General features: G+C 54.3%; 1 protein-coding gene across 4 annotated transcripts in view; it reads left to right on the top strand.

Annotated features, from left to right (window-relative positions):
* NOS1 (nitric oxide synthase 1) overlaps nucleotides 1-22,115 on the top strand; it is a 48,059-nt gene that overhangs the window by 5,670 nt on the left and 20,274 nt on the right. For all 4 annotated transcript variants that reach the window (XR_015807621.1, XR_015807622.1, XM_088175851.1 and 1 more), the window contains exons 2-13: nucleotides 4,291-4,423; nucleotides 10,117-10,254; nucleotides 10,667-10,812; nucleotides 11,625-11,787; nucleotides 12,871-12,962; nucleotides 14,711-14,852; nucleotides 15,292-15,431; nucleotides 15,809-15,983; nucleotides 16,725-16,826; nucleotides 17,514-17,708; nucleotides 18,979-19,064; nucleotides 21,705-21,849. Coding sequence is in view for 2 of the 4 variants with exons in the window: in XM_088175851.1 (XP_088031977.1) it covers nucleotides 4,291-4,423; nucleotides 10,117-10,254; nucleotides 10,667-10,812; nucleotides 11,625-11,787; nucleotides 12,871-12,962; nucleotides 14,711-14,852; nucleotides 15,292-15,431; nucleotides 15,809-15,983; nucleotides 16,725-16,826; nucleotides 17,514-17,708; nucleotides 18,979-19,064; nucleotides 21,705-21,849 (1,657 nt within the window). In the remaining 2 variants the exon portion in view is untranslated. The remainder of the gene's footprint in view (nucleotides 1-4,290; nucleotides 4,424-10,116; nucleotides 10,255-10,666; nucleotides 10,813-11,624; nucleotides 11,788-12,870; nucleotides 12,963-14,710; nucleotides 14,853-15,291; nucleotides 15,432-15,808; nucleotides 15,984-16,724; nucleotides 16,827-17,513; nucleotides 17,709-18,978; nucleotides 19,065-21,704; nucleotides 21,850-22,115) is intronic.

Below are 22,115 nucleotides of genomic sequence, written 5' to 3'. Positions count from 1 at the left end.
TTCTTCTCCAGATCGTTCCACAGGTTCTTCCCGTGCTCCACCTTCCATGCTGACCCACGTCCCCTCTCCCATTTGTTCCTTGCTTTGATCACCCTGCAATTCCCACCTTGGGCACACTCCAGGGAGTGCATCCCAGCTTTTGGAATGATTCCTTCTTCAAAATTCCTGCTTCCTTCCTGAGCTCTGCTCCATCCTCTGCACAAATTCCTCCTCCTGCCCCATCCCTCTCCCTCTGCTGTTGTCAGACCTTGCTGAACCCTCCAGCCTGCAGCCAGCACGTTTTTTTATCCAACTGCCTCAGGGAAGGAAGCACAGGAATTTTAATTTCTGAGGATGCCATGCCCTCTGGAATGTGGTTTTCCATGGGGCAAAAGAAAGGTTAGGCAAGAGCTGCTCATCCCAGCAATCTTAGCAAGCAAGAGCTAAGATAAGATAGATAAGAGAGAGATAACAGGGATAATAGAGATAAGCAAGAGCTGCTTATCCCAGCCCCAAGCACTGGAAGGAGGAGCACTGCAAGTGTAGCCATTCCCAAGGAAAAGTCAGGGAATGAGGTAAGAGGAAGGGATTTCTCTCCCGAGGTGTGAGCTTCCCACACAGCCTCAGGCTCAGGAATTCCAGGAGAAGGGCCTGGAAGGAAGAAATTATGTTATCAGTGTCACCAGAGCTGCCACCCGAGGTGTGGGCACTGCCATCCTTATCATCCATCCAAAGTGGGATGGCAGCAGCCAGGGCTGTCTCTGCTCTCTGCCTGGGAAGTCAGAGAGATCCTTGTGCCAAGGAAATTCAAAGGAGCCGAGTGACAAACTGACAAACTTCCCTTTTGCTCTTTTTTTTTTTCCCCTTTAATTTCTTTTTGGAAAAGCTTTGGAGAAATTTCTGAAAGGGCTGTCTCAGCAACTTCCCTGCTGCTTCATCACTCGGAGCACTGCAACATCATCAAATTAGTCAAAAGAAAACAGTGGTGCCTCTCATTTCTCCAAACAGCCAGATGCTCTTTCCAAGGGGAGGCAGCATCCCAGGCTCTGCCTGGCACCAGTGGGGGAGGGCAGGATTCCTCTTTCCTTTTTAAAGTATCAAATTTGGATTTCAGAACAGAAAAACTCCTCAAACAGGGGTCTGGACCTCTCTGGATCCAAGAGATCTGGCTAAGAGTGTGTAGTGGATCTGGGAGTGGTCAGAGAGGGATACCTGGATCTGGATTTTGGGAGAGTTCATCCAACCAATGGCCTCCATCTTCAGCATTGCTTCCAGCTCCTCAAAGACATCGAAGTGGGGATTAAAAATATCTCATGGGATGGTTTGGATTGGAGAAGACCTTAAAGCTCATCCTGTTCCACCCCTGCCATAGGCAGGAACACCTTTCACTGTCCCAGGCTGCTCCAAGCCCTGTCCAGCCTGCCTGGAGTTCTCCAAAAAGAGGAGCCAGCTCCTCTCTCCGTGTGGCTCTCCCAAGGCAGATCCCAGGGATGTCCAACCTGGCTCCCTCGAGGGAGCTGTGCCCTCTCCAGTGCCAACCCTTTGGGCTCTCCTGTTGATAAAATCCTTTTGGGAGCATTATCCAGGGGCTGAGCTGGGACGTGGTGTTGTGGCTGTCCCCTCAGCCTCCCCGAGCTGTGAGTGACATCCTCGCTATGCCAGCACACCCTGTGCCCCTGGGGGCTGGAGCAGCCACGGCCAGAGAGGAAAATAACTCATCCCAAAAATCCTGTTCCTGTCCCAGCTCGCAAACAAGGCCCTCACAAGCAAGGGGCAGGAAATATTTGTAAAATGAAGCAATTGATGGTTTTTATTTTTATTCCCCCATCTGTGCTCGGACTGGGGTGAGGCTCTGGCTGCTCTGAATGGGCTTTTCTCTCCCTGCCTGTCTCCAAAAAGACAGAGCCGGATCCTTCTGGGCAGCCTCATCCGGGGGAGGTCTGCACTGGCTCAGGGCAGCCCCTGGCCAGGCACAGCACCAGGAACACCCCCAGGTCACTCTGGTGGCTTTGTCACAGCCACGCTTGACTGTGCTTTTCCAGAAGAGCTTTTTCCAGCTTTTCCAGCAGGGTCAGCCCCTCACAGCCGTGCTCATGCAGCCATAAATCCATAGGGAACAGCAGCACGAATGCTGCTCCTGCCACACCTGCAGACATGCAAGGGACGTGGAGCAGCCAGGTCATTCCTAGCTGGATGTCCCTGTCCCTCAGGACACGGTCAGGTGGTGCTCAAGGCTAAGGAATGGGAGCAATCCCTGCTCCAGCAGGACCTGTAATTCCCAAAACACCCTAATTAATACCCAATTTAATTCCACCTCTGGGATTTCTCCAGCTGCCAACATTTATGGCTTTGCTGCTGTGCACACAATGAGATCCCACATTCCAAGCTCTCCAGCTGCTGCTGCTGATGGATGGATCCCTCTCCCAGCTTCCCCCGTGCTGGCCCTGCAGACACTTCTCTGGGAGCAGCATCCTTTTGGAGGCACCTGTGGGATCTCTGGCTGACCCCAAACTTCTCCTGGAGAGGCCCCATGGTTTTCCAGTGGGTTCCCTCTGCTATGTCCCAAGTTCCAGGATGTCTTCCTTATGGATTCAGTGCTTCTGTCTTGATTTTGGGCATTGGGAGGAGCAGCAGCTGGGGCTTGGTGGCTGCTGGAGGTGACTTCCCCAGCTTGGTGGCCCTGTGCTGACCTGGCTCTGTGTCCCCTGGCTCGATGGGGGTCAGGGCAGGAGGGCAGGGATGTGCAGCCCTGGAAATGAGAGTTCTCTGGGACATTTACCAGCTGGGCTCGCTCCGAGGGGACAGCCAGCTCGGCTGCAGTGTCATCCTGCTAATTCCCTGCCTGGGGATTACTGGGATGGAGACTGGCCAGGAGACCCTGAGCTTGCCTTTTGGGCTGGGCACGGTGGGATTGTGGCTCATGGTTGTCCCTGTCCCCGGGATCTGTGTGGATCCGTGTGGATTCTGGGATCTGTGTGGATCACCACCACCTGCAGCAGAGATTGGGATCTGTGGTTTTGGCTGAGGTGCTGCGGGTGGGGTTTCTTGTGTTTTATCTGATTGAAACCCTTTCACATCCTCCAGGAGCCAGGTCACCAGGGAACAGCTTTCATGGCCTGGAGGGACACAGAAATCCCAGGAAAAACAACCCTTAGGCACCTGGGCCTCCTCATTTGCACCAAGGTGGCCACTTTCCAGTGTTTGGAAGGTGGCCAGAGCCCAGGGAAATATTTTGGCAGCTGAGCATGGCTCTGTGAAAGCAGAAAAATGACAGAAAAAGCATGGAGAGATGCTATGCTCTTTAAATGAAGTCTTTTCCTTAAGCTAAAGGAGTTCAAGGACTGTGAAACCGAATTTATTTGTATTTATTTGTCTTGCTGAAATTGAATCAAGAGCATCCTGTTGGTGTGATTTATGGCTTGAGTGCAAGTGTCCTACTTTGGTCAGTGCCCAAAGCCTGCCGCCGTTAATGAGAAGTCTCATTATTGATTCAGTGGCATCTGGAAGACTTTTAAGGACTGACAGCAGGAGCAGAACAATTCCAGAGGGCATTTCTTCAGTGCCTGTGCCCGTCCTGACCGTGCCCCTGCTCTGCCCAACCCTTCCCTCTGCGGTGACACAGGTGCCACCTCCTGCCTGTCTGAATGTCACATCTCTCAACCCTGTTGGTTTTTCCTTGGTGAGGGCTCACGTGGCAGAGGTTTTGCTGCTCAGGTGGCATTTCAGAGCCTCTCCCACCGCCCAGAATGTGTGTGGGGAGTGAGTGACACCTGAGTTACTCTGGTGTCACCGCATGGGCCAGCGCTGGCATGTCCTCGGTCCCTTCCCCTCACCCCCAGCAATTCCAGGGTTTTCTTGGCTGAAATCACTTCCACTCACAGCATCTGGAAAGGTCAGGGAGAAGAGAGAGAGCTCCTGGGAATCTCCTGCTTGTTCTGGGTGTTTTTTTTTCCTCTTCCCTGCTCATGAGCACCGAGCTGCTCTGCAAACTCCGTCTGCCTCGAGCTTTTCCAGCCTCCTTTTTCCCATCCCCGTGCTTATTTTCCCGGGGTTCCAGCTCAGGTTTTGGGGTGTCGAGGCTCTGTTGTAGGGCCAGTGTGGGGACAGGGCTTTCCTGTGGCTCTGAGGTGGAATTTCCATTGTGTTTGGGTTGTCCTCAGCTCGGTGATTCATGGCTTTGGCCGAGGCTCAGCCTTTCCTTCCTTCCCGCAGGACAGCAGCCAAGTTTTGGCTCCTGTGGGAATCAGCTGGAGCAGGACCTGTGCCCATGGTCCCAGCACCCAGGCACCCACGTGATTTTTAACCCTTCAGTTTCAGGGAAGGGGAGAACAATCCCCAGAAAGCTTTGCCAGCTCGGATGGAGAACGATCGTGTCCTGGGGGACCTGTGGGAGAAGAGCAGCGTCCCCGTGGTCCTGAACAACCCCTACTCCGAAGCAGAACAGGTAAGAGCCCATGGCTGGGGCTGCTTGGGGTGGGAAAACCCAAATTCCCGGGATTTGTGGGAATGTGACCCATCCTGGTGGGTTGTCACAGCACAAAGAACCTGCAGGGACAATGTGTATTTGATCCCAAAAGCTGGAGGTGATGGACCCCAGAGCCCATTGGGGCCAGGAGCTGAAGTGGCCGTGGTTCAGGGAAGGGAGGTCCCTGGAGAATGATGCTCCTCATGCAAGGGCTGACATGGCATGGGAGCCCAGCCAGGAGCAGGAGGCTGAGGCCTCCCTGGGGAATGTGATCCCTTTAGGTGGCACAAGGCCAGGCTGCATCATTAAAGTCGTTTGGATTCATCTGATGGTAACTCAATAGAGCACTTCACATAAAGCATTCCACGGTGCCTTTTCATCTCCTCACACTCCACAGCCATGAACTCTCAGGCTCCCTTGCCAAAAGGAGATTAACTCCACGTTTGTAGCCGAGCCAGAGACGTCAGGCAGACCCTGCCAGGCCACCAAGATCACCTCAGGGAAAACATGATGTGCCTGAGCTCTGCCAGTGCTTGGGCAGAAGGGTCTCCCTGATGGGATTATCCAGGGCAGGACCTGGGGGACCAGACTGGAGATCACCTCCCTGCCCTGGCCAAGGACACCTTCCACTGTCCCAGGCTGCTCCCAGCCCTGTCCAGCCTGGCCTGGGACACTTCCAGGGATCCAGGGGCAGCCACAGCTGCTCTGGGCACCCTGTGCCAGGGCCTGCCCACCCTGCCAGGGAACAATTCTTTCCCAATATCCCATCCAGCCCTGCCCTCTGGCAGTGGGAGCCATTCCCTGTGTCCTGTCCCTCCATCCCTTGTCCCCAGTCCCTCTCCAGCTCTCCTGGAGCCCCTTCAGGCCCTGGAAGGGGCTCTGAGCTCTCTCTGGATCCTTCTCCTCTCCAGGTGAGCACCCCCAGCTCTCCCAGCCTGGCTCCAGCCCTTGGAGCATCTCTGTGGCCTCCTCTGGACTCTCTCCAGCAGCTCCAGGTCCTTCCTGTGCTGGGCCCCAGGGCTGGATTCTTTTCTCCTGGCAATTCTGCATGGAATTTTGTTCCCATGCACTTTTGCAGTATCAGAGATCCATGGGGGACACACCTGAAACACAATTGGACACACAGGGACACACTTGGAAGTGTTCAAGTGTCCCCGTGCTGATGCTCACACAGGGCACTGGGATAGCCCTGACCACTCTGCAGGGCTGGAACCAGCCTGGCCAGGTGCTGAGGTGAAGCTGGGATCCATTTCCACCCTCCCTCACCTCAGGACCAGGGCCAGGTGTCCTGGCAGCCTCGGGGAGGTGTCCCCGACATGGGCACAGGTGAGTGGCAGCACCCCTGAGCTGCAGCAGCCACTGGGGATGGCCCTGGGCAGCTCCAGCACATGGATAATGCCCTGGGGCAGGGATCCTGAGCCCAGGGTGGGTCAGTGCTGCTCTCCCACATCCCAGCACATGGATAATGCCCTGGAACAGGGATCCTGAGCCCAGGGTGGGTCAGAGCTGCTCTCCCTTTGCCCCAGCTCTGGACAGACTCTGTGTCCCTGCCTCCTTTGCTAAGCCCCGTGCGTGTCCGTGTCTGTTACTTTAAGCACTTTATAACCTTCTGTGTGCAGAGCTTAATTTCTCTCTATGCTGGGGCTGCCAAAACCGCCAGTCTTAAGCTGCTATTAAACTCTTTATTATTATTTTTTTTTTCACTGGATGCACAGCTTTCTTTTTATCCTTCTTATCCCCGAATCCTTACGCCTGCTTTTCTGGAAGCAGTCTGGCTTCTCCCCCAGCCGTTCCCCGGGGCTGTGTGCAGCCAAGGCAGCTGAACTTCTTTCAAGCAGCAATAAATACTATTAACACAGGGGAAAGTCAAGCCAAGTGGGAACTTTCCTCGGTTTTTTCCGAGCAGGATCGGGTGGATTCACTTGGCCAGGTGGCGAATGCTCACTGAGGCTCGTAATAAGGTGCTGAAAGCCCCGCTGGGCATCGATCCCCATGCCTCTGTTATTTTTTACAAAACCACACCGTGCTTTTCGCTGGTTTCCCAGGAGCCCAATCCCCCTGGCCCTAACCCTGAGGATGCCGTGGCTGTGCCAGGTCGTGTTTCAGCCCTCCAGGGTCTGGTTTGTGAGCAGCTCTGTGCCCGGGTAGCTCTCAGGGGACGCGGCTCAGAGCAGCTTGTGAGGCTGATTTGCAGCAGCCCAAAGGCAAAGGACACACTCTGGGGTTGGTGCAGTCTGGAAGGAAATGTCAGCACGGGAATAAATCCACGACCTGGCTGCTGCTGCTGCTGCTGCCGGTGGGACTCACCGAGCGCTCCCACGGCAGGGTGAGGACCTGCGGAGCCCCGAGCGGGAGATGTCCGCTGTCACCGTGTCCCCAAGGAGCCCAGGAGGGCCGGGTGTGCTGTTCCTGCAGGAGCAGACAGCTCCGGAGCCGCCAAGTGCCGGCACACCCTCGCTAAAAGCTGTTTGCATAACGCGTGTGCGCCCCGGCTGCCGCAGTTGTCGCTCGGCTTGTCCCTCTCCTGAGTCACCGAGATCCCAGCTGCCTCATTAAAACATGAAAAGATCTCACGCAGCATCCCTGGCACAGCGGCGGGGAATATTTGGCTCCCGTTTCGGCGTGCAGGGAAGGCGCACACACACACACACACACAAACTCACACACGGCTCCTCCGCGTTCCGGCTCTCCACGGCTGCTCCGGGATGTGACTGTGGGACCTGGAACGTGTCACTGACCTCCCAGGGAACAATTCCTTCCCAATATCCCATCCAGCCCTGCCCTCTGGCAGTGGAAGCCATTCCCTGTGTCCTGTCCCTCCATCCCTTGTCCCCAGTCCCTCTCCAGCTCTCCTGGAGCCCCTTTAGGTCCTGGAAGGGGCTCTGAGCTCTCTCTGGATCCTTCTCCTCTCCAGGTGAGCACCCCCAGCTCTCCCAGCCTGGCTCCAGCCCTTGGAGCATCTCTGTGGCCTCCTCTGGACTCTCTCCAGCAGCTCCAGGTCCTTCCTGTGCTGGGCCCCAGGGCTGGATGCTTTTCTCCTGGCAGTCCTGCATGGAATGATGTTCCCATGCACTTTTGCAGTGTCAGAGACCCATGGGGGACACACAAAACCCTCTGAGCTGGTGCTGAGGCCCCACAGGAACTGTTCACTGTGAGATCAGCATCCCAGGATTCAGCATCCCTCTCCCAGCAAGTTGTCAGGCACTGGGACAGATTAATGGGGTCCCATTAATCCCTGGAAGTGTCCAAGGAATGACCCTCAGTGCTCTGCTCTGGCTGACAGCTTGGTGCTCACTCAGAGCTTGGGATCAACCATCTTGGAGATCTTCCCCAGCCTTAATGACTGTGTCATTCCAAGGTTCCAGCTCACCCAGTTCCTGAAGGGAAAAGACAAAAATGGGGAAGGGAGCAGCTTTGAGGGGGTTTGAGGCAGAAAATCTGCAGGCAGGTAAGCAGCCAGCATCCCCCCACCTGCTCTGAGGAGGGGGACATTGCTACATCTGCATTCCCAGCACGTTTTGGAGCCATACCTGCTCCAGCAAGAAGTGTTTTAGCAGCACACCTTGTCAGGAGATCAAAACTCCGATTAAAAAGTGCTGGATATAATCAACACTCCCTGCCTGGTGCTCCCAGTTTCTGTCTGGCAGGTGGAGCTGCAGGTGAGGATTGGTTTTGGTTGCATTTCTGAGCTGTTTTCAGCACGTTTTGCCCGTCTCAGAGAGCTGCTCTGAGCAATCAGGCTCAGAGGGAAGGTGGCAGATTTGGTGCTCAGAGTGGGTCAGGGAGCACAGGACGCTGTTGGTGGCCAAAGAATGATTTCATTCTCTTGGAAGAGTAAAACAAGCAGGGAGAAAAATGACCAGGAGCTGCCATTGCCATGATTTAGGTTGGATTCCTCAAAATGGAAAAAAATAAGCTTTAAAATAGTGTTTTTCCAGGACTACATCGAGGAGGTTCTTTTTGTTTGCTGCTGGGTTTGAGCTCTACATGAAGTTTTTTATTTGGTTTCTGCAGCATGCAGAGGGGAGGCTGAGATGTGGTGTGTGGACATTTGGCTTCAAGGGGTAGACTTTGACACACTCCTTGGGAAAATCATGGGATTTGTAACATGAGGAATGTCAGAGATCAGCAGCACAGCCTGGGGGGTGCAGGGAGCAGTTTTTGGAAACTGCAAGGACTAAAGAAGGTCCTTGGCTGTAAATCTGTACCTTCCCCTCCAGCCTCTGTCCCTTGTTCCCAGAATATGTTTTCAGAGCGTGGCATTACACTGTGAGCCTCAGGCTGCTTGAAATCCCTGTTTTCCAGGGGAAAAAAGTCTGGAGCTTGTGGTAAAACCAAGAACTGAGCAAAAAGTCTGGCCAGCACTGCTGGCAGGACAATGCAAAGGTGTCTGCTCAGCCCAGGCATCATCCTTGGAATGAGCCAGGCACTGATCTCTCGGAGCTTTGGAAAAGCAGAGCAATCCTCTGGTGAGGTGGGAACCAGTCCGACCTGGAGCCTGAGCTGCTTTCTCATCCCTGTGGCTCCTGCTGCTTCCCCTCCTGGACCAGGAGCTTCTCCCACCCTGTGCAGGATCTTTGCCTCAGGCTGAATCTGTGCTGCTGCCGCCCCTCTGCAATGGGGACATGAGCCCAGGACCCCCAGAAAGGAGGGGGACACTCGTCTGAAGGCAGTGCCAGCTCCAAGAAAACCAGATTAATTCAAAAGGGACACCAGCCCCAGGATTCTTGTAGGAAGGGACAGTCCAAGCCCAGATCTGCTGTGCAGAGCCTTGAAGTGGTGCCAAACACAAGCAGCTTTGGCCAGGACGCTCTCAGATGTCCCCTGGAGAGCTGCAGCAACAGCGCCGTGGTTCCAGTGATGGAATTACATCCCTGAGTAAGATCGGATTCCTGGGAGACAGAGCTCTGCTTCCCAGAGCCACTGCAGAGTCCCCTGTCCCCACTGGCAGACACTTTAAGCTTTAAGTGCTTGGGCTGAGTAAGGGCCACAGCAGAAAATTGCGATTTTATCTGTGAGAATGTGCAAAAAGAAGCACCTGTAACCAGTTCCCTTCCTCACAAGCTCCGTGCTGGCTGAGACTCTCCCCGTGCTGGCACAGAACTCAAGGAGAGCTGGGTGAGCTCATCCCAGGGCACAGTGTCAGGGAGCTGAGGCTGGAGAAATCCAACTACTCATGATTCAGCAGCCCTCCCACTTGGATAATTTCTCCATCCTCATTCCTACAACCTCGCCAGCATTAATATCAAAGGAGCTGTGCCTTTGGCTTGCTCAGATGGATGCTCAGCTCTCAGCTCTGTGTCCCCAGCGAGGCAGAGCTTGGCACCTGCACAACCTGAGCAGGTGATGCTCCTTGGAAAGAAACGTCTCACAGATTTTGGAGGAGAGTCTTCCTCTGGGAAACTTGAACACAACATTCTCCAAGTCACTTCCACCTCTGTTTTTAACTCATTTTCTACACGTTTGTCCCATAACCAGACACAGCTTCTTTATTCCATTACGAGTTGGCTTCTCTGTTGGAGAATATCAAATAATGCCAAATATTGGGATAATACACCTTGTCTGACCATGGAATTTAAACACAGGCGTCCCCCCATACATGATCCTGTGTTGTTGGGACCTTTTCCTGTATTTTGCTGATGAGTTCTGACCTTGTATTCCCTCTTTTCCAGCCTCCACCATCTGGGCGCCAGTCCCCGACCAAGAACCCCCTCAATGGGAGCCCTTCCAAATGCCCCCGGTTCGTGAAAATCAAGAACTGGGAGACGGGCTCCGTGCTCCACGACACCCTGCACCTCAAGACTGCCATGGTGAGTAGGGCTGGTAGGACTGGCCAAAATTCCCTGAGCATCGTGGAGTGGAGGGCACCGTTTCCATGATGGATTTACCTGGGAATGCAGGAGTGGAGGAATTCAGTCTTGTCTCCAGGAGGGTTTGAATTTCAAATCTGGTTCAATGAGCAGAGAGAGAGGGGAATCCATCTGGGATAAATAAGGGAAAGCATTTGACTTCGTGCCAGGCTGGGGGGTGAGTCCCATCTCTCTGATTGTCTGGATCAAGAGGTGACTGCACATGGCCTGTGTCATCCCACAGTGTCCCCAGCCAGCTGGGAATGTCCCTGTTTGTCACACCACCCTCTGTGTAGGTGGTCACTGCCTGCCCCAGCCCAGCTCAGGTGACCAAAGTGGCTCCAGACCATTCCTGTCCCTGCTGTCCCCTCAGGCCACAGCATGCACGGAGCAGATCTGCATGGGCTCCGTGATGACCCCCAGCCCCCACATCCGCAAGGCAGAGGACACCAGGACCAAGGAGGAGGTGCTGCTCCTGGCCAAGGACTTCATTGACCAGTACTACTCCTCCATAAAGAGGTGAGTGCTGCCTGCAGGGCCGCAGGCTGCTGCTGCTGCCGAGATGTCACACGTGTCACCTGCAGGGCTCCAGCCCAGGGAGGACCTGGAGCTGCTGGAGCCAGAGGAGGCACCAGGATGATCAGAGGGATGGAACAGCTCTGCTGGGAGGAAAGGATGAGAGAGTTGGGATTGTTCATCCTGGAGAGGAGAAGCACTGGGGTGACCCAATTGTGGCCTTCCAGTGCCTGAAGGAGGCAAAAAGAAACTTGGAGAGAGGCAAGGGCCTGGAGGGACAGGATAAGGGGGATGGATTCAAACTGTCAGAGGGCAGGGATGGATGGGATATTGGGAAGGAATTGTTCCCTGGGAGTGGGGGCAGGCCCTGGCACAGGGTGCCCAGAGCAGCTGTGGCTGCCCCTGGATCCCTGGAAGTGTCCAAGGCCAGGCTGGACAGGGCTTGGAGCAGCCTGGGATAGAGGAAGGTGTCCCTGTGGTGGCAGGGGGTGGAATGGGATGAGCTTTAAGGTCCTTTCCAACCCAAGCCATTCCATGATTGCATGATCTGATCTCCCACCAAGTCACAGCAGGGGGAGACTCTGGTGCTCCATCAGCAGCTGCTTCCTGAGTAGAGTTAATTCCTGGTGTTTGTTGTGTCTCTGCACAAGTCACTGCCCTCTCCCCATGGTCCTTACTTACTTGTTATCCCAAAGCTGGGATAACCCTCCCACAATCCCTGTGTGTGTGTTGGAACACGGAATTCCAGGGGGAGAGCAGCAGCATTCCCTGCCCTCTGCCTGACCCTCCACCTTCTCTGCTCCCAACCTTCCCAGATCCGGCTCCAAGGCCCACATGGAGAGGCTGGAGGAGGTGACCAAGGAGATTGAGGCCACTGACACCTACCAGCTGCGGGACACGGAGCTGATCTACGGGGCCAAGCACGCCTGGAGGAACGCGGCTCGCTGCGTGGGCAGGATCCAGTGGTCCAAGCTGCAGGTGAGCACCGACCCCACCAGAAACACCCAGGAGATTCCTGCCAAAGGGTGTGCTGGGGTTTTGGAGAGGTAAATCCTGCTCTGCAGCACCTGGGAAGCACAGCACAGGTCCAGGGGCAGGTGTGCAGCACGCACAGCTCCTCTCAGAAGCTTTGGGATGTCGGCAGGAGCTGGAAAAGTGTCTGGGGGGTGGGAGATGAGGTGGCTGTGTCTGAAATGGAAGCTGGTGCTCCAGGGCACGTTTTCCAAAATCAGGTCCTGCTCCAGCATCTTTCCTGCTGCTTCCAAAGCTGTTGCCCCACCTGGAGAGAGGCAGCAGGACACATTTGTCCTCAGTACTGAGATCCAGCACGAGAGGATTTGGCTCAGTGCCCTTTTGGCAAGGGAAACACAGAACAGGATTGGAAATCAGTGATCCCTAGGGAATCCCTTGGTACAGTGATGTCCTCTCCTCCTTCAGCCTGGAACAAATCCAGTGCTGCTGAGCAGTTCCTGTGGCTGCTTCACACAGGGAAAGGGCACAGCCACTCCTGTTGATCCCCCTTCCTGATTTCTCAATGCTTTCATGGATGCCCCATCCCTAGAAGTATCCAAGGCCAGGATGGATGGGCCTTGGAGCAACCTGAGATTGTGCAAGATGTCCCTGCCATGGGCAGGGGGTGGGATGAGATGCTCTTTAAAAGCCCCAACCCAAACCATTCCACAGTTCCATGATTCCATAATTCCATGATTCCCTGTCCCTCAGACCTGACTGACACCTCTTCTGTTCCAGCTCTGAGTGCTGATCTACAAGAGAAGCAGAGCAGAATCTGTAATTGTTGGGGAGTGAGGCAGGAACAGCAGCAGGTTGGGAGCACGGGAATGAGGAGGTTTTTGCCTGAGCAGCAGATGAGTCACCTCTCCAAAGCAAAAGGGGCAGCTGGAATACACATCCACATGTTCCAAAGGCAGGGAACACATAATTATGGAGCTTTAGATCCCTGAGAAGCCACAGTGGTGCCTGGAGTTCTCCATGTGCTGTGTTTCCTCTGCCTGGCTCTGCCCTAGGAGCTGGAACATCCCCACAGCTGCTTCCCTGTTTCAGGTGTTCGATGCCCGGGACTGCACCACGGCCCATGGGATGTTCAATTACATCTGCAACCACATCAAGTACGCCACCAACAAGGGCAACCTCAGGTGAGCCACCAGGGAGTCACCAGGGTTTGAATCCCAAGGCCTCTGCATGAGTGGAGACCCAGCTCTGGGCCCTGCTGGAGTTGAGTCTGGGCTGCAGTCCAGGGAAGCATCAGAGGGACCTGATCTGGGGTGGAGGAGTCCTGCTGGTCTAAGTCTCTGTTCTTGCTGCCTGTTGGACTTCAGAAAGATTTTCCCATTATTTCCCTTTTCCTGTATTCTGCATTCAACACAGAGTTCAGACTTTCCTCCACATCTGTCTGAAACCCCCTTTTAGCAGCCAGGAGCTGGGAATGCCCCAAATTTCAGAGCTGCCACTTCCTCCAGCAGAACAACTCATTGGGACTCACTTGGGGTACACCCAGAGGTGGTGGCAGCGCCTTTTGCTCCAGCATTCCACCACTCCTGGCATTCACTGGGATGATAATCACTTTTATCATAGACATCACTTGTGTATGATAAAAACTTCTTTGATAGTTGTCTTGGTTTGAAAGACAGGTGTCTGCCAAGAAAGGCAGGAGCCTTTCTTGAAATGGAGGATGTAAACCCCCTCCCTTCAAATTATTGTAATTTTGAAATTAAGGTGCTGTCAGGCAAAGATATGGGAATAGGAATAACAGTTCTTTACTAGGAAAATTAAAATAGAAATACAGTATTACAGAGAACAAACTCAAAAAAACCCAAACCACTGGTAGAGTGAGAATCCAAGGTGCCCCCATCAGTCAGTCAGGGTTGGTGCAGTCCCATTCCATGGTGGCTGCATCCTCCTGCAGTGACAGATGTGGTTCTGCTGGAGCAGGGCTCCTGCACAAGGTGCAGTTTTCCTCCAAAGCTCCAGGGATGATGTGGAAGGCTCTGGTTTTCCTCTGGGATCCAGTGGGAAAAGGCTGCCTTGGTGTTCCAGATCTCAGTTTTTATCTAGCTAGGAAATGCTTGGCTCCTGCCCCTGGCTGGAGCATCTCCCAATGGGATGATGGAATTTGATCAGCCCTGCCCTGGGACTGCATGGCCATGAACAGGAGAGATCTCCTGGAGGGAGGGTGGGTTGTGGGGAAGATAAAGAACACTGCAACAGCTGGGTGAACAGCTGGAACATGAACAGAGGATATCTCCTATGGAGATCAGGGTCACTGCCACACCTGGTTTAATAGATGATGATAAAATACACACCCCTGGTCACATCCTGTATTGCAACCTAAGACAACAGTATTTAAACTTTGCACCTGAGGAGGAATGGTTGACTGAGGGATAAATGACTGAGGTACCATTTGATTGGGTAATTGGCTGTAAGGAGGTGCCACTATTTGTGTCGAGGCATGGTGGTAGTCTGCTCTCTTTTTTGTTTCACGACAAAGGTTTGCCATTGATGTCAAATTGAGAATGACAGTACTTAGGAGGATGTTTTCCTTTCCGACATCGAGGGCAAATACAGAATTGTTTAGGTTGGATTGCTGTTGTAGGACAATCCCTTTTCATGTGCCCTGGTTTACCACAGGCAAAACAACAAGCCCTTTTATCGGAGTCCAACTCTACAGTCGCACCAGATTTTTTAAAAATTTTTGTTTGTGCTTCAAGGCCTTTTTTAAGCTTTTTCAATTTTTGTCCCGAATTTTTTTCCAAAGTTTCTCCCAAATTATCTCCCAATGTTTTTCCCAACTTTTCTTGAGATTTTACGCTCTGCTTTTCGAAACCATTGACTTGCACATTAGCAATATGCCGTGGAGGATTGCAGAGCTGCCTTTCCCTTCCAGGTCTGCCATCACCATCTTCCCGCAGCGCACGGACAGCAAGCACGACTTCCGCATCTGGAACGCGCAGCTGATCCGCTACGCCGGCTACAAACAGCCCGACGGCACCGTGCTGGGGGACCCCGCCAACGTGGAGCTCACCGAGGTGCCAGAGCTGCCACAAAGGGGTCACAGGGCAGTCCTGAGCACCCCAGAGGGAGGAGGGAGGGCTGGGTCGAGCAGGTTGGAGTTGTCCAGTGCAGCACCACAGGGGGAGGTTGGGTTTGTGTCACACTCGGGTTTTATTTTTTCCCCAGGAATAAAGGCTGGGTTTTGTCACTTTTCTGCTTTTCTCACCATTTTTCTCCTTCACCGTTATAGGTGATCCTACCAGGGATCTATTCTTGGCTTGTTCTCACCCCACATTCCCCTGACTTGGCCATGGGTGGGCTGGGAGAGGCCACCCCCTGTTGTAGCTCCCTTAATCAACCACGAGGACAGAAATCTTGCCAGGAGTTGCCCAGGGCCACACAATTCCCTGCCCACAGCGTCTGAAGAGCAGGTGGCCTGCTGGGACACCAACCCTGCCTTTATTGTCCCTGCAGATCTGCATCCAGCAAGGCTGGAAGGCTCCATATGGGCGCTTTGATATCCTGCCCCTGCTGCTCCAAGCCAACGGCAACGACCCCGAGCTCTTCGAGATCCCGCCGGAGCTGGTGCTGGAAGTGCCCATCCGGCACCCCAAGTGAGTCTGGGGCACCCCAAAGCTGCTCGAGGGGGCCAGAAGGACTGAGCTCCTCTGGTTCCACCCTTGCCATGGCCTGGGGGCTTCACCCAAGACCCTCTCCCAGCTCTTCTTTCCAGAGCTGGCAAGGAAGTTGTGTCCATGTCTCAGGGCTTTCCCGTGTATCCAGATTGACTTTATTGGAAAGTTTCCTTTTCCTTGAAGTCTCCCACTCCATGATCCCCTGGTCCCCATAAACAGCCCCAAAGGGAGGCACTGATGGAAATGTTCTGCTCAAGTCCTTCACCCTGCTGGCAAAGTGACTTCCTCCACCCCCTTGCCTCCATTGGGCAGGGAATTCCTGGCTGGTTGCCTAATCCTGACATTTTTCCTGGCAGGTTTGAGTGGTTTAAGGACCTGGGCCTGAAGTGGTACGGGCTGCCAGCCGTTTCCAACATGCTCCTGGAGATCGGGGGCCTGGAGTTCTCCGCGTGCCCCTTCAGTGGCTGGTACATGGGCACGGAGATCGGCGTGCGCGACTACTGCGACAACTCCCGCTACAACATCCTGGAGGTGATTCCTGCTGCTCCCGGTGGGCCTGGAGTTACTGGGGAGCAGGCAGGGCCCTGGGGGAGTGTTTGTTGGAGCAGGAGAGTTCAGGAAATCCCTTCTCCTGGAGCCACATGGCCGAGGTGGGCAAGGTCTCTGTGTGCTGTGGGGCCAGCAGGTGTGTGACACAGCCAGCCTGATCCCTGGGGAGCTTCCCACAGGCTTCCCAAAGAATCCTAGGGATCAGCAGGCACCTGGTCATGTGCTCAGTTGAGACCAAGGGTGCAGAGACACTTGGTGGCTCCTCTAGGGACGTGTGTGCTCTTGGGGACCCTCCAGCTGGCCCCATGGCTCAGGGACTGCCCACACTGGGAAGGACAAAGCCAAGCCGTGGGAAGGTGCCCATGCAGGGCATCTGGATCCATTAAAACCTTCCAAGGAAGGTTATGGTGATATTTAGAGGGGCTCCATCCCTCCCCAGTCTCTTGGAAACCGGAGGGGTGGGAGCAGTGTGAGTGTCCAGCTGCTCCTGGTGGCCTTCTCAGCAGAATTTGGCCACCTGCCTCTGCTCAGGGAGGAGGAAAGGCCATGCTCCTGCCGTGGAGAGAAGGCAGGATTTCTTCCCAGAGGAAGGCACAGCATCAGCCCTTCCCTGCCCTGTGGGTGCCTTGTGCCAGCCTGGGCCTCTCCTCTCCCCAAGCAGAGATCTCCAATCCTTGTTTTTTGGCCACTAAATCCATCCCCTCCTGCCGTGTGTTGTTACAGCAAGTGGCCAAGAAAATGAACCTGGATATGAGGAAAACATCCTCGCTGTGGAAGGACCAGGCCCTGGTGGAGATCAACATCGCTGTGCTCTACAGCTTCCAGGTACCTCGGGACCCTGCTGTGCCTGCAGGGACACAGGGACCGGCTGGGACAAGTGTGGAGACATCCACCCTTGGACAAGGGCTGAAATTGGGCTGTGCCTCCCGAATTTGGGCTCCACACTCTGGATGTTGTAAAGCACCTGCCAGCACCTGAGTCCTGCTGGTCTAGGAGGAATATCCCAATGGGGGGAAAATCCAGCCCTTCTGACCTATCCATGAGGCAGGAACTGGCCCAGGTTCTTCCCCAGCCTAAACTTAAGGGTTGGGTAACAAAGCCAGTCCTTGGTGACCCAGCTTCAAAGGGTGAGAGTCCTGCCCAGAGCTGGGTGGGAGCCACCCCACTGGGAGAGCTTCCCAAGCTTCTGACAGAGGATGCTCCATCCCATCCATCCCATCCCATCCCATCCCATCCCATCCCATCCCATCCCATCCCATCCCATCCCATCTTTGCTTGGCCCAGGACAATGAACAGGGGGAAGAGGGCTCCCATAGCACACCTATTCTCAAAGCACTGGGGCAGCTTTAGGGCCTCTTTGGGAAGACCAGGGTGAGCAGCCCCCTTGGATCATCCCCAAAGACCATGGGAGCGAGGAATATTTGGGACAAACAGCTCTAAATGTAACACTTTGGCTTTTGCCTTCTGGGATGTGCTGACAAGTGCTGGCTCTGCTCTCTTGTCCCCTGGCAGAGTGACAAGGTGACCATCGTGGATCACCACTCGGCCACCGAGTCCTTCATCAAGCACATGGAGAACGAGTACCGGTGCCGGGGGGGCTGTCCCGCCGACTGGGTCTGGATTGTCCCGCCCATGTCGGGCAGCATCACCCCCGTGTTCCACCAGGAGATGCTCAACTACCGCCTGACGCCCTCCTTTGAGTACCAGGTGCTGTCCCCACCTCTGCCTTCCACCTTGTGGCCAAGGACGGGGTGGGAGAGGGAGCTCAGGAGGGGCAGGAAGGAGAGGGACACCGTGGGACACCGTTCACAAGCTGTGCCTCAATTCTGTGACGAGTCCAATGGATATTTCAGCCTAACAAAGTGCAATAATGAGGTTTTGCCCTCCAATGGGAATGTGGGACACCTGAGCTCCCAATTTTTAACCACACAGAGCTAATCCCCTTTGGAAGTGCCAAATGGGTGGGTGAGGAAATGGCCTGGAAGGGTCCTGTATCCCTGCCCTCTCCAGCCTGCAGGTTTGAGAGGATGGCTCCTGTATCCCATTCCAGGGTGCAGGTTTGAGAGGATGGCTCCTGTATCCCATTCCAGGGTGCAGATTTGAGAGGATGGCTCCTGTATCCCATTCCAGGTGCAGGTTTGAGTGGATGGCTCCTGTATCCCATTCCAGGGTGCAGGTTTGAGTGATGGCTCCTGTATCCCATTTCAAGGTACAGGTTTGAGAGGATGGCTCCTGTATCCTGGAGATCCAACAGTAGGACAGGGGCTCTGGCCCAGCAGGCCCAGCAGGGGATCAAAAGCTGCTGCTGGGGTATTTAACACTCCAGACCATGAAGAAAAACCCCAAATCAAACACTCCCTCATTATCCAGCCCTCCCTGCTCCGGTGCTTTCCACACAATGTGACCTTTAGTCAAGAGCCCTTAAGGAATAATCAGGGAGCAGGAGCAGTCTGTTCACTCCTGTAACCAACCCACCAGGCTCCCCGATGCTTCCTGGCTCTGACTGCAGCCTGCAAGGGCATGGAATGAGCTTCTGTGTGCTTGCTCCTGGCTTCAGCTGCCTCCCCTTCCCAAAGGGCCTCTTAGGGAAAAAAAACCTGTGGCCAGAGCAGGGGAAAGGATCTGTTTCCATCACCTCTCCCCTTCTGGCGTTGCCTTGTTTTTGGCTGTGGCCTATTAACGCTCCTCTCGAGAGGTGACAGAGCAATTGGCCAGATGCTGCTACAAGCCAGGAGGGTTTATTAGATTTTAATTTTCCTGGGCATGTTCCATTGCCCACCCCCCCCCCCCAAAAAAAAAAAAAGCCCCATGAGGCTCCAAGGATCAGGGACATAGAGAGGAGAAGGAGAGCTGTGGAGTAGCAGCTATTCCTCCCCTTCCTGAGTGGAAGAATTGAACTCTCAGTGCTGTGCAGGCTGCATTTCTCCAAGCTCTGAGCACTCCCTGCCATATCTGATCCTGCTTTTGCCTCTCCTAGCCCGACCCTTGGAACACCCACGTCTGGAAAGGGGTCAATGGGACACCCACCAAGAAGAGGGCCATTGGCTTTAAGAAGCTGGCTAAGTAAGTACCAGCCTTACTGGAAAAGCCTGGGATGTCTGGGGCTGGTCCTGGATTTAAGCACCCTATGGGTGTGTGCATCACCCTACAGATGATGGGCTCTGAGCCTGGGCCCACTTTGGGCCACTGAAGGCTTCACCTGCCACGAGGGACATTTGGGGACACAGGCAGGCCTTTGAACACCCCTTAGACCACCACAAGGGCTGTGCCAGGTGAATGCCAGATCTTGGATATTGTTTGTTCTCCCAAGCTGTTCGTTCTCCAGTTAGGAGGTCTTAATGCTCAGGGATGGCTTTCCCACTTTTTGAGGGTGTTTTGCCTGTTTGTCCTTTCCTTGGGGCAGGAAGATCCCCCCTCCCTTTTCAGGGCTGTGTTGGCTCTAACAAGATGAAACTCCTGTTCTTATTCCTCCTTTTCCCATGCACTTTTTCTCTCCGTGAGGAGAACCTGCTTTGGTGTGTGCCCAACCCTCCAAACACCTGCTTTGGAAGGAAGGGGGGAGATGGGAATGAGGAATCTCCCTGCAGGCAGCAGATGGATCAGGGCTGAGCTGAGATTTGCACTTCATGGTCAGTTGACCCCTGGCAAGGGGCCACCTCAGTCCCTGTTCCCTGCCAAGGCTCCTCAGCAGCAGGGATGCAGGAATGAAGCATAGTTTGGACCCTTTGCCTCATTCTGGTGCAAATTCCTCCCCTGTGGGCCATTGGCAGAGAGGAGCTGCTGGTTCTGTGGCAGCAGAGCCCTGGGCCAAGGCAGGAGAGGGCTGGGTGTGCCCTGGTGGCCGTGGCCAGGCTGCCAGGTGGCCCTGGCTCGTCACAGCATCTCCCCACGCTTCAGTTTCCCCGAATCCCTGCTATCAATTTGTTCCCACTCTTCAGCTGTCACCTCCTGCGAGCTGTTCTCCCTGGTGCATCCATAAACAGGATCAGCAGCTGAGGAATGTGCTCCTGCAGCTGACACTGGGGCTGGGGGAAGAGCAGGAGAAAAAATGCTTTTATAGCTGTGTGCCCCACTGAGGGATGGTTTTATAAAAATGTGAGCATGGCAGGTAATTTAAAACAAAATCTCCATTGTTCTTGATGTAGGGAAAGGAATTGTTTTTGTAATTCACCATTAATCCTGTCTGGATCTGAGCTTATCAGCTGTAGAAGAGACAGCCTGAGCCCAGAGCCTTGAGCATGATTTGGTGCCTGCTCAGACTCAAAAATCTGGCCAAATCTGAGCCTTCAGAGCTTCAGTCTCTTCCCTGCCTGACCCCTCCCTGCCCTGGGGCCAGTGCAGGTCCTGGGGACAGGGGACATTGCCACCACGGGATAGCAAAGGGCAGAACTGCACTGAGGGGGTGATACAGCAGCAAACAGAAATGTTCCTGGCGCTGACTCTGCCATGGAGAGGAGCTGCCAGGGGCAGGCAGGATAAACCAGCCTGGATGAGTTTCTACCTATATTTTAATCTTTTTTTTCCTCCCTAAAATGATTCCCCAAAACCAGAGTATTTCTGAGGGGGGCAGGGGGAAGCTGGACTCCTCCTGTCCAGTGTGACCATTCCAGCTGCAGCCTCCGTTCCCCACAGCTCATCTGCAGGGGATGCAGGAGCCCTGCTGACCTCAAAAACCTGGGGCAAGGGCTGTCAAAGTGAATCAAGCAGCCCTTCCTCTTGCAGAGGCCACAGACATGCTTTGTGCTCCCTCAGCCTCCCAAAAAATTACCTTTCCCTGTTGCAACATCCAGACCTGGTAGATTTCTGCCTTTCTGCTGGCCTCATTTAAAGGCTTGGTGGTCCACTTAGGAAAAAGGAAGATTGTTGGGCATGTAGGAAAAACGGTGTTGATGTGATTATGGATGTCCCTAAAATGACAAACCCACAGCCCCTGTCCCCCACCACGGTGCTCCCACTGATGGCACAGACGAGGAATCAGCATTCCTGGTGCTGCATCACCTCAGCCAGGATTGGAGAAACCCCAGGTGACCTCCCAGGGCTCCTCTGCCCTGAGCCAGTGGGGAAAACTGGAGGAGAAGCACCCAGTGACAGCTGCAGGCACAGCAAACAGCCAGCTGGGCACAGCCCTGGCAAGGCTCAGACAAATGTGCCACCCCTGGGCTCGGGAGGGCTGCTCCTCTCAGGGAGCTCTCAGTGTCACCAGAGTGCAGGTGACAGGTCTGGGGACAGCTCAGTGTGACCTTGGTGTCCCCTGCTCTGTGTGGGGCAGGGTTGGAGGGGGCTGCTGTTCCTCCTGGAGCTCCAGCTCTGGTTGGTTCCAGCTTTTCCTTTGGCATTACCTGCTCCTGATTCTTCTCCTGCTTCTCTGGCCCTGCAGAAACACCACCCCCATGCTTGCTGTAGCATTTCCCTCTTTCAACCTATTCCAGTATTGGAGCTCTGTTCAAGCTCCCCCATCTCCTCTCCTTCTCTGATAAGTCGAGCTCTTCCAAGGCTTCCCTGTTTGCCATGTAACAACCAAAAAATTGATGCTACCTGGATCAATCGAACAGTTGATCAATTATGCATCAATATGATTCTACCCGGATCAGTGATCTAATTAACAGCTTTGTAAGGCTGTTCATTTCATAAGAAATAAAAAGGTCTGGGCTAGAGGCACGAGTAAGGACCAAGCTCTGACTGGGATTCATTCCTGCTTCCCAGGGCTGTGAAGTTCTCAGCCAAGCTGATGGGCCAAGCCATGGCCAAGAGGGTCAAGGCCACCATCCTGTATGCCACGGAGACAGGGAAGTCCCAGGTCTATGCAAAAACTCTGTGTGAGATCTTCAAACACGCCTTCGATGCCAAGGTATGGTCCCAGCTCCTGGCTCCTGACACGTGATGGGTGTGAAATCATGGGTGCTCCAAGGAAATACATGGACAACAGCTGCCAAGGGCCTTCAGGATGTCACCCTGTGGGTCTGGGCTGGATTTTTCCAGCTGATTTCCTGCAGCCATGGCAGTGTCTGTTTGTCTGTGGCAGCTCCAGGGCTGCCTGTGTCCCTCCAGGCTCCTGTTCCCATCCTGCCCATGCAGAGATGCCAGCAGGGATGTGCTGTTCCCATCCCCAGGGGC

This window comes from Sturnus vulgaris, chromosome 19 (genome assembly GCF_052056855.1).
Source record: "Sturnus vulgaris isolate bStuVul1 chromosome 19, bStuVul1.hap1, whole genome shotgun sequence".
Lineage (NCBI taxonomy): Eukaryota > Metazoa > Chordata > Aves > Passeriformes > Sturnidae > Sturnus > Sturnus vulgaris.
Note: the sequence above shows the minus strand (reverse complement) of the source record. Positions and strands in the feature narration are given on the sequence as shown.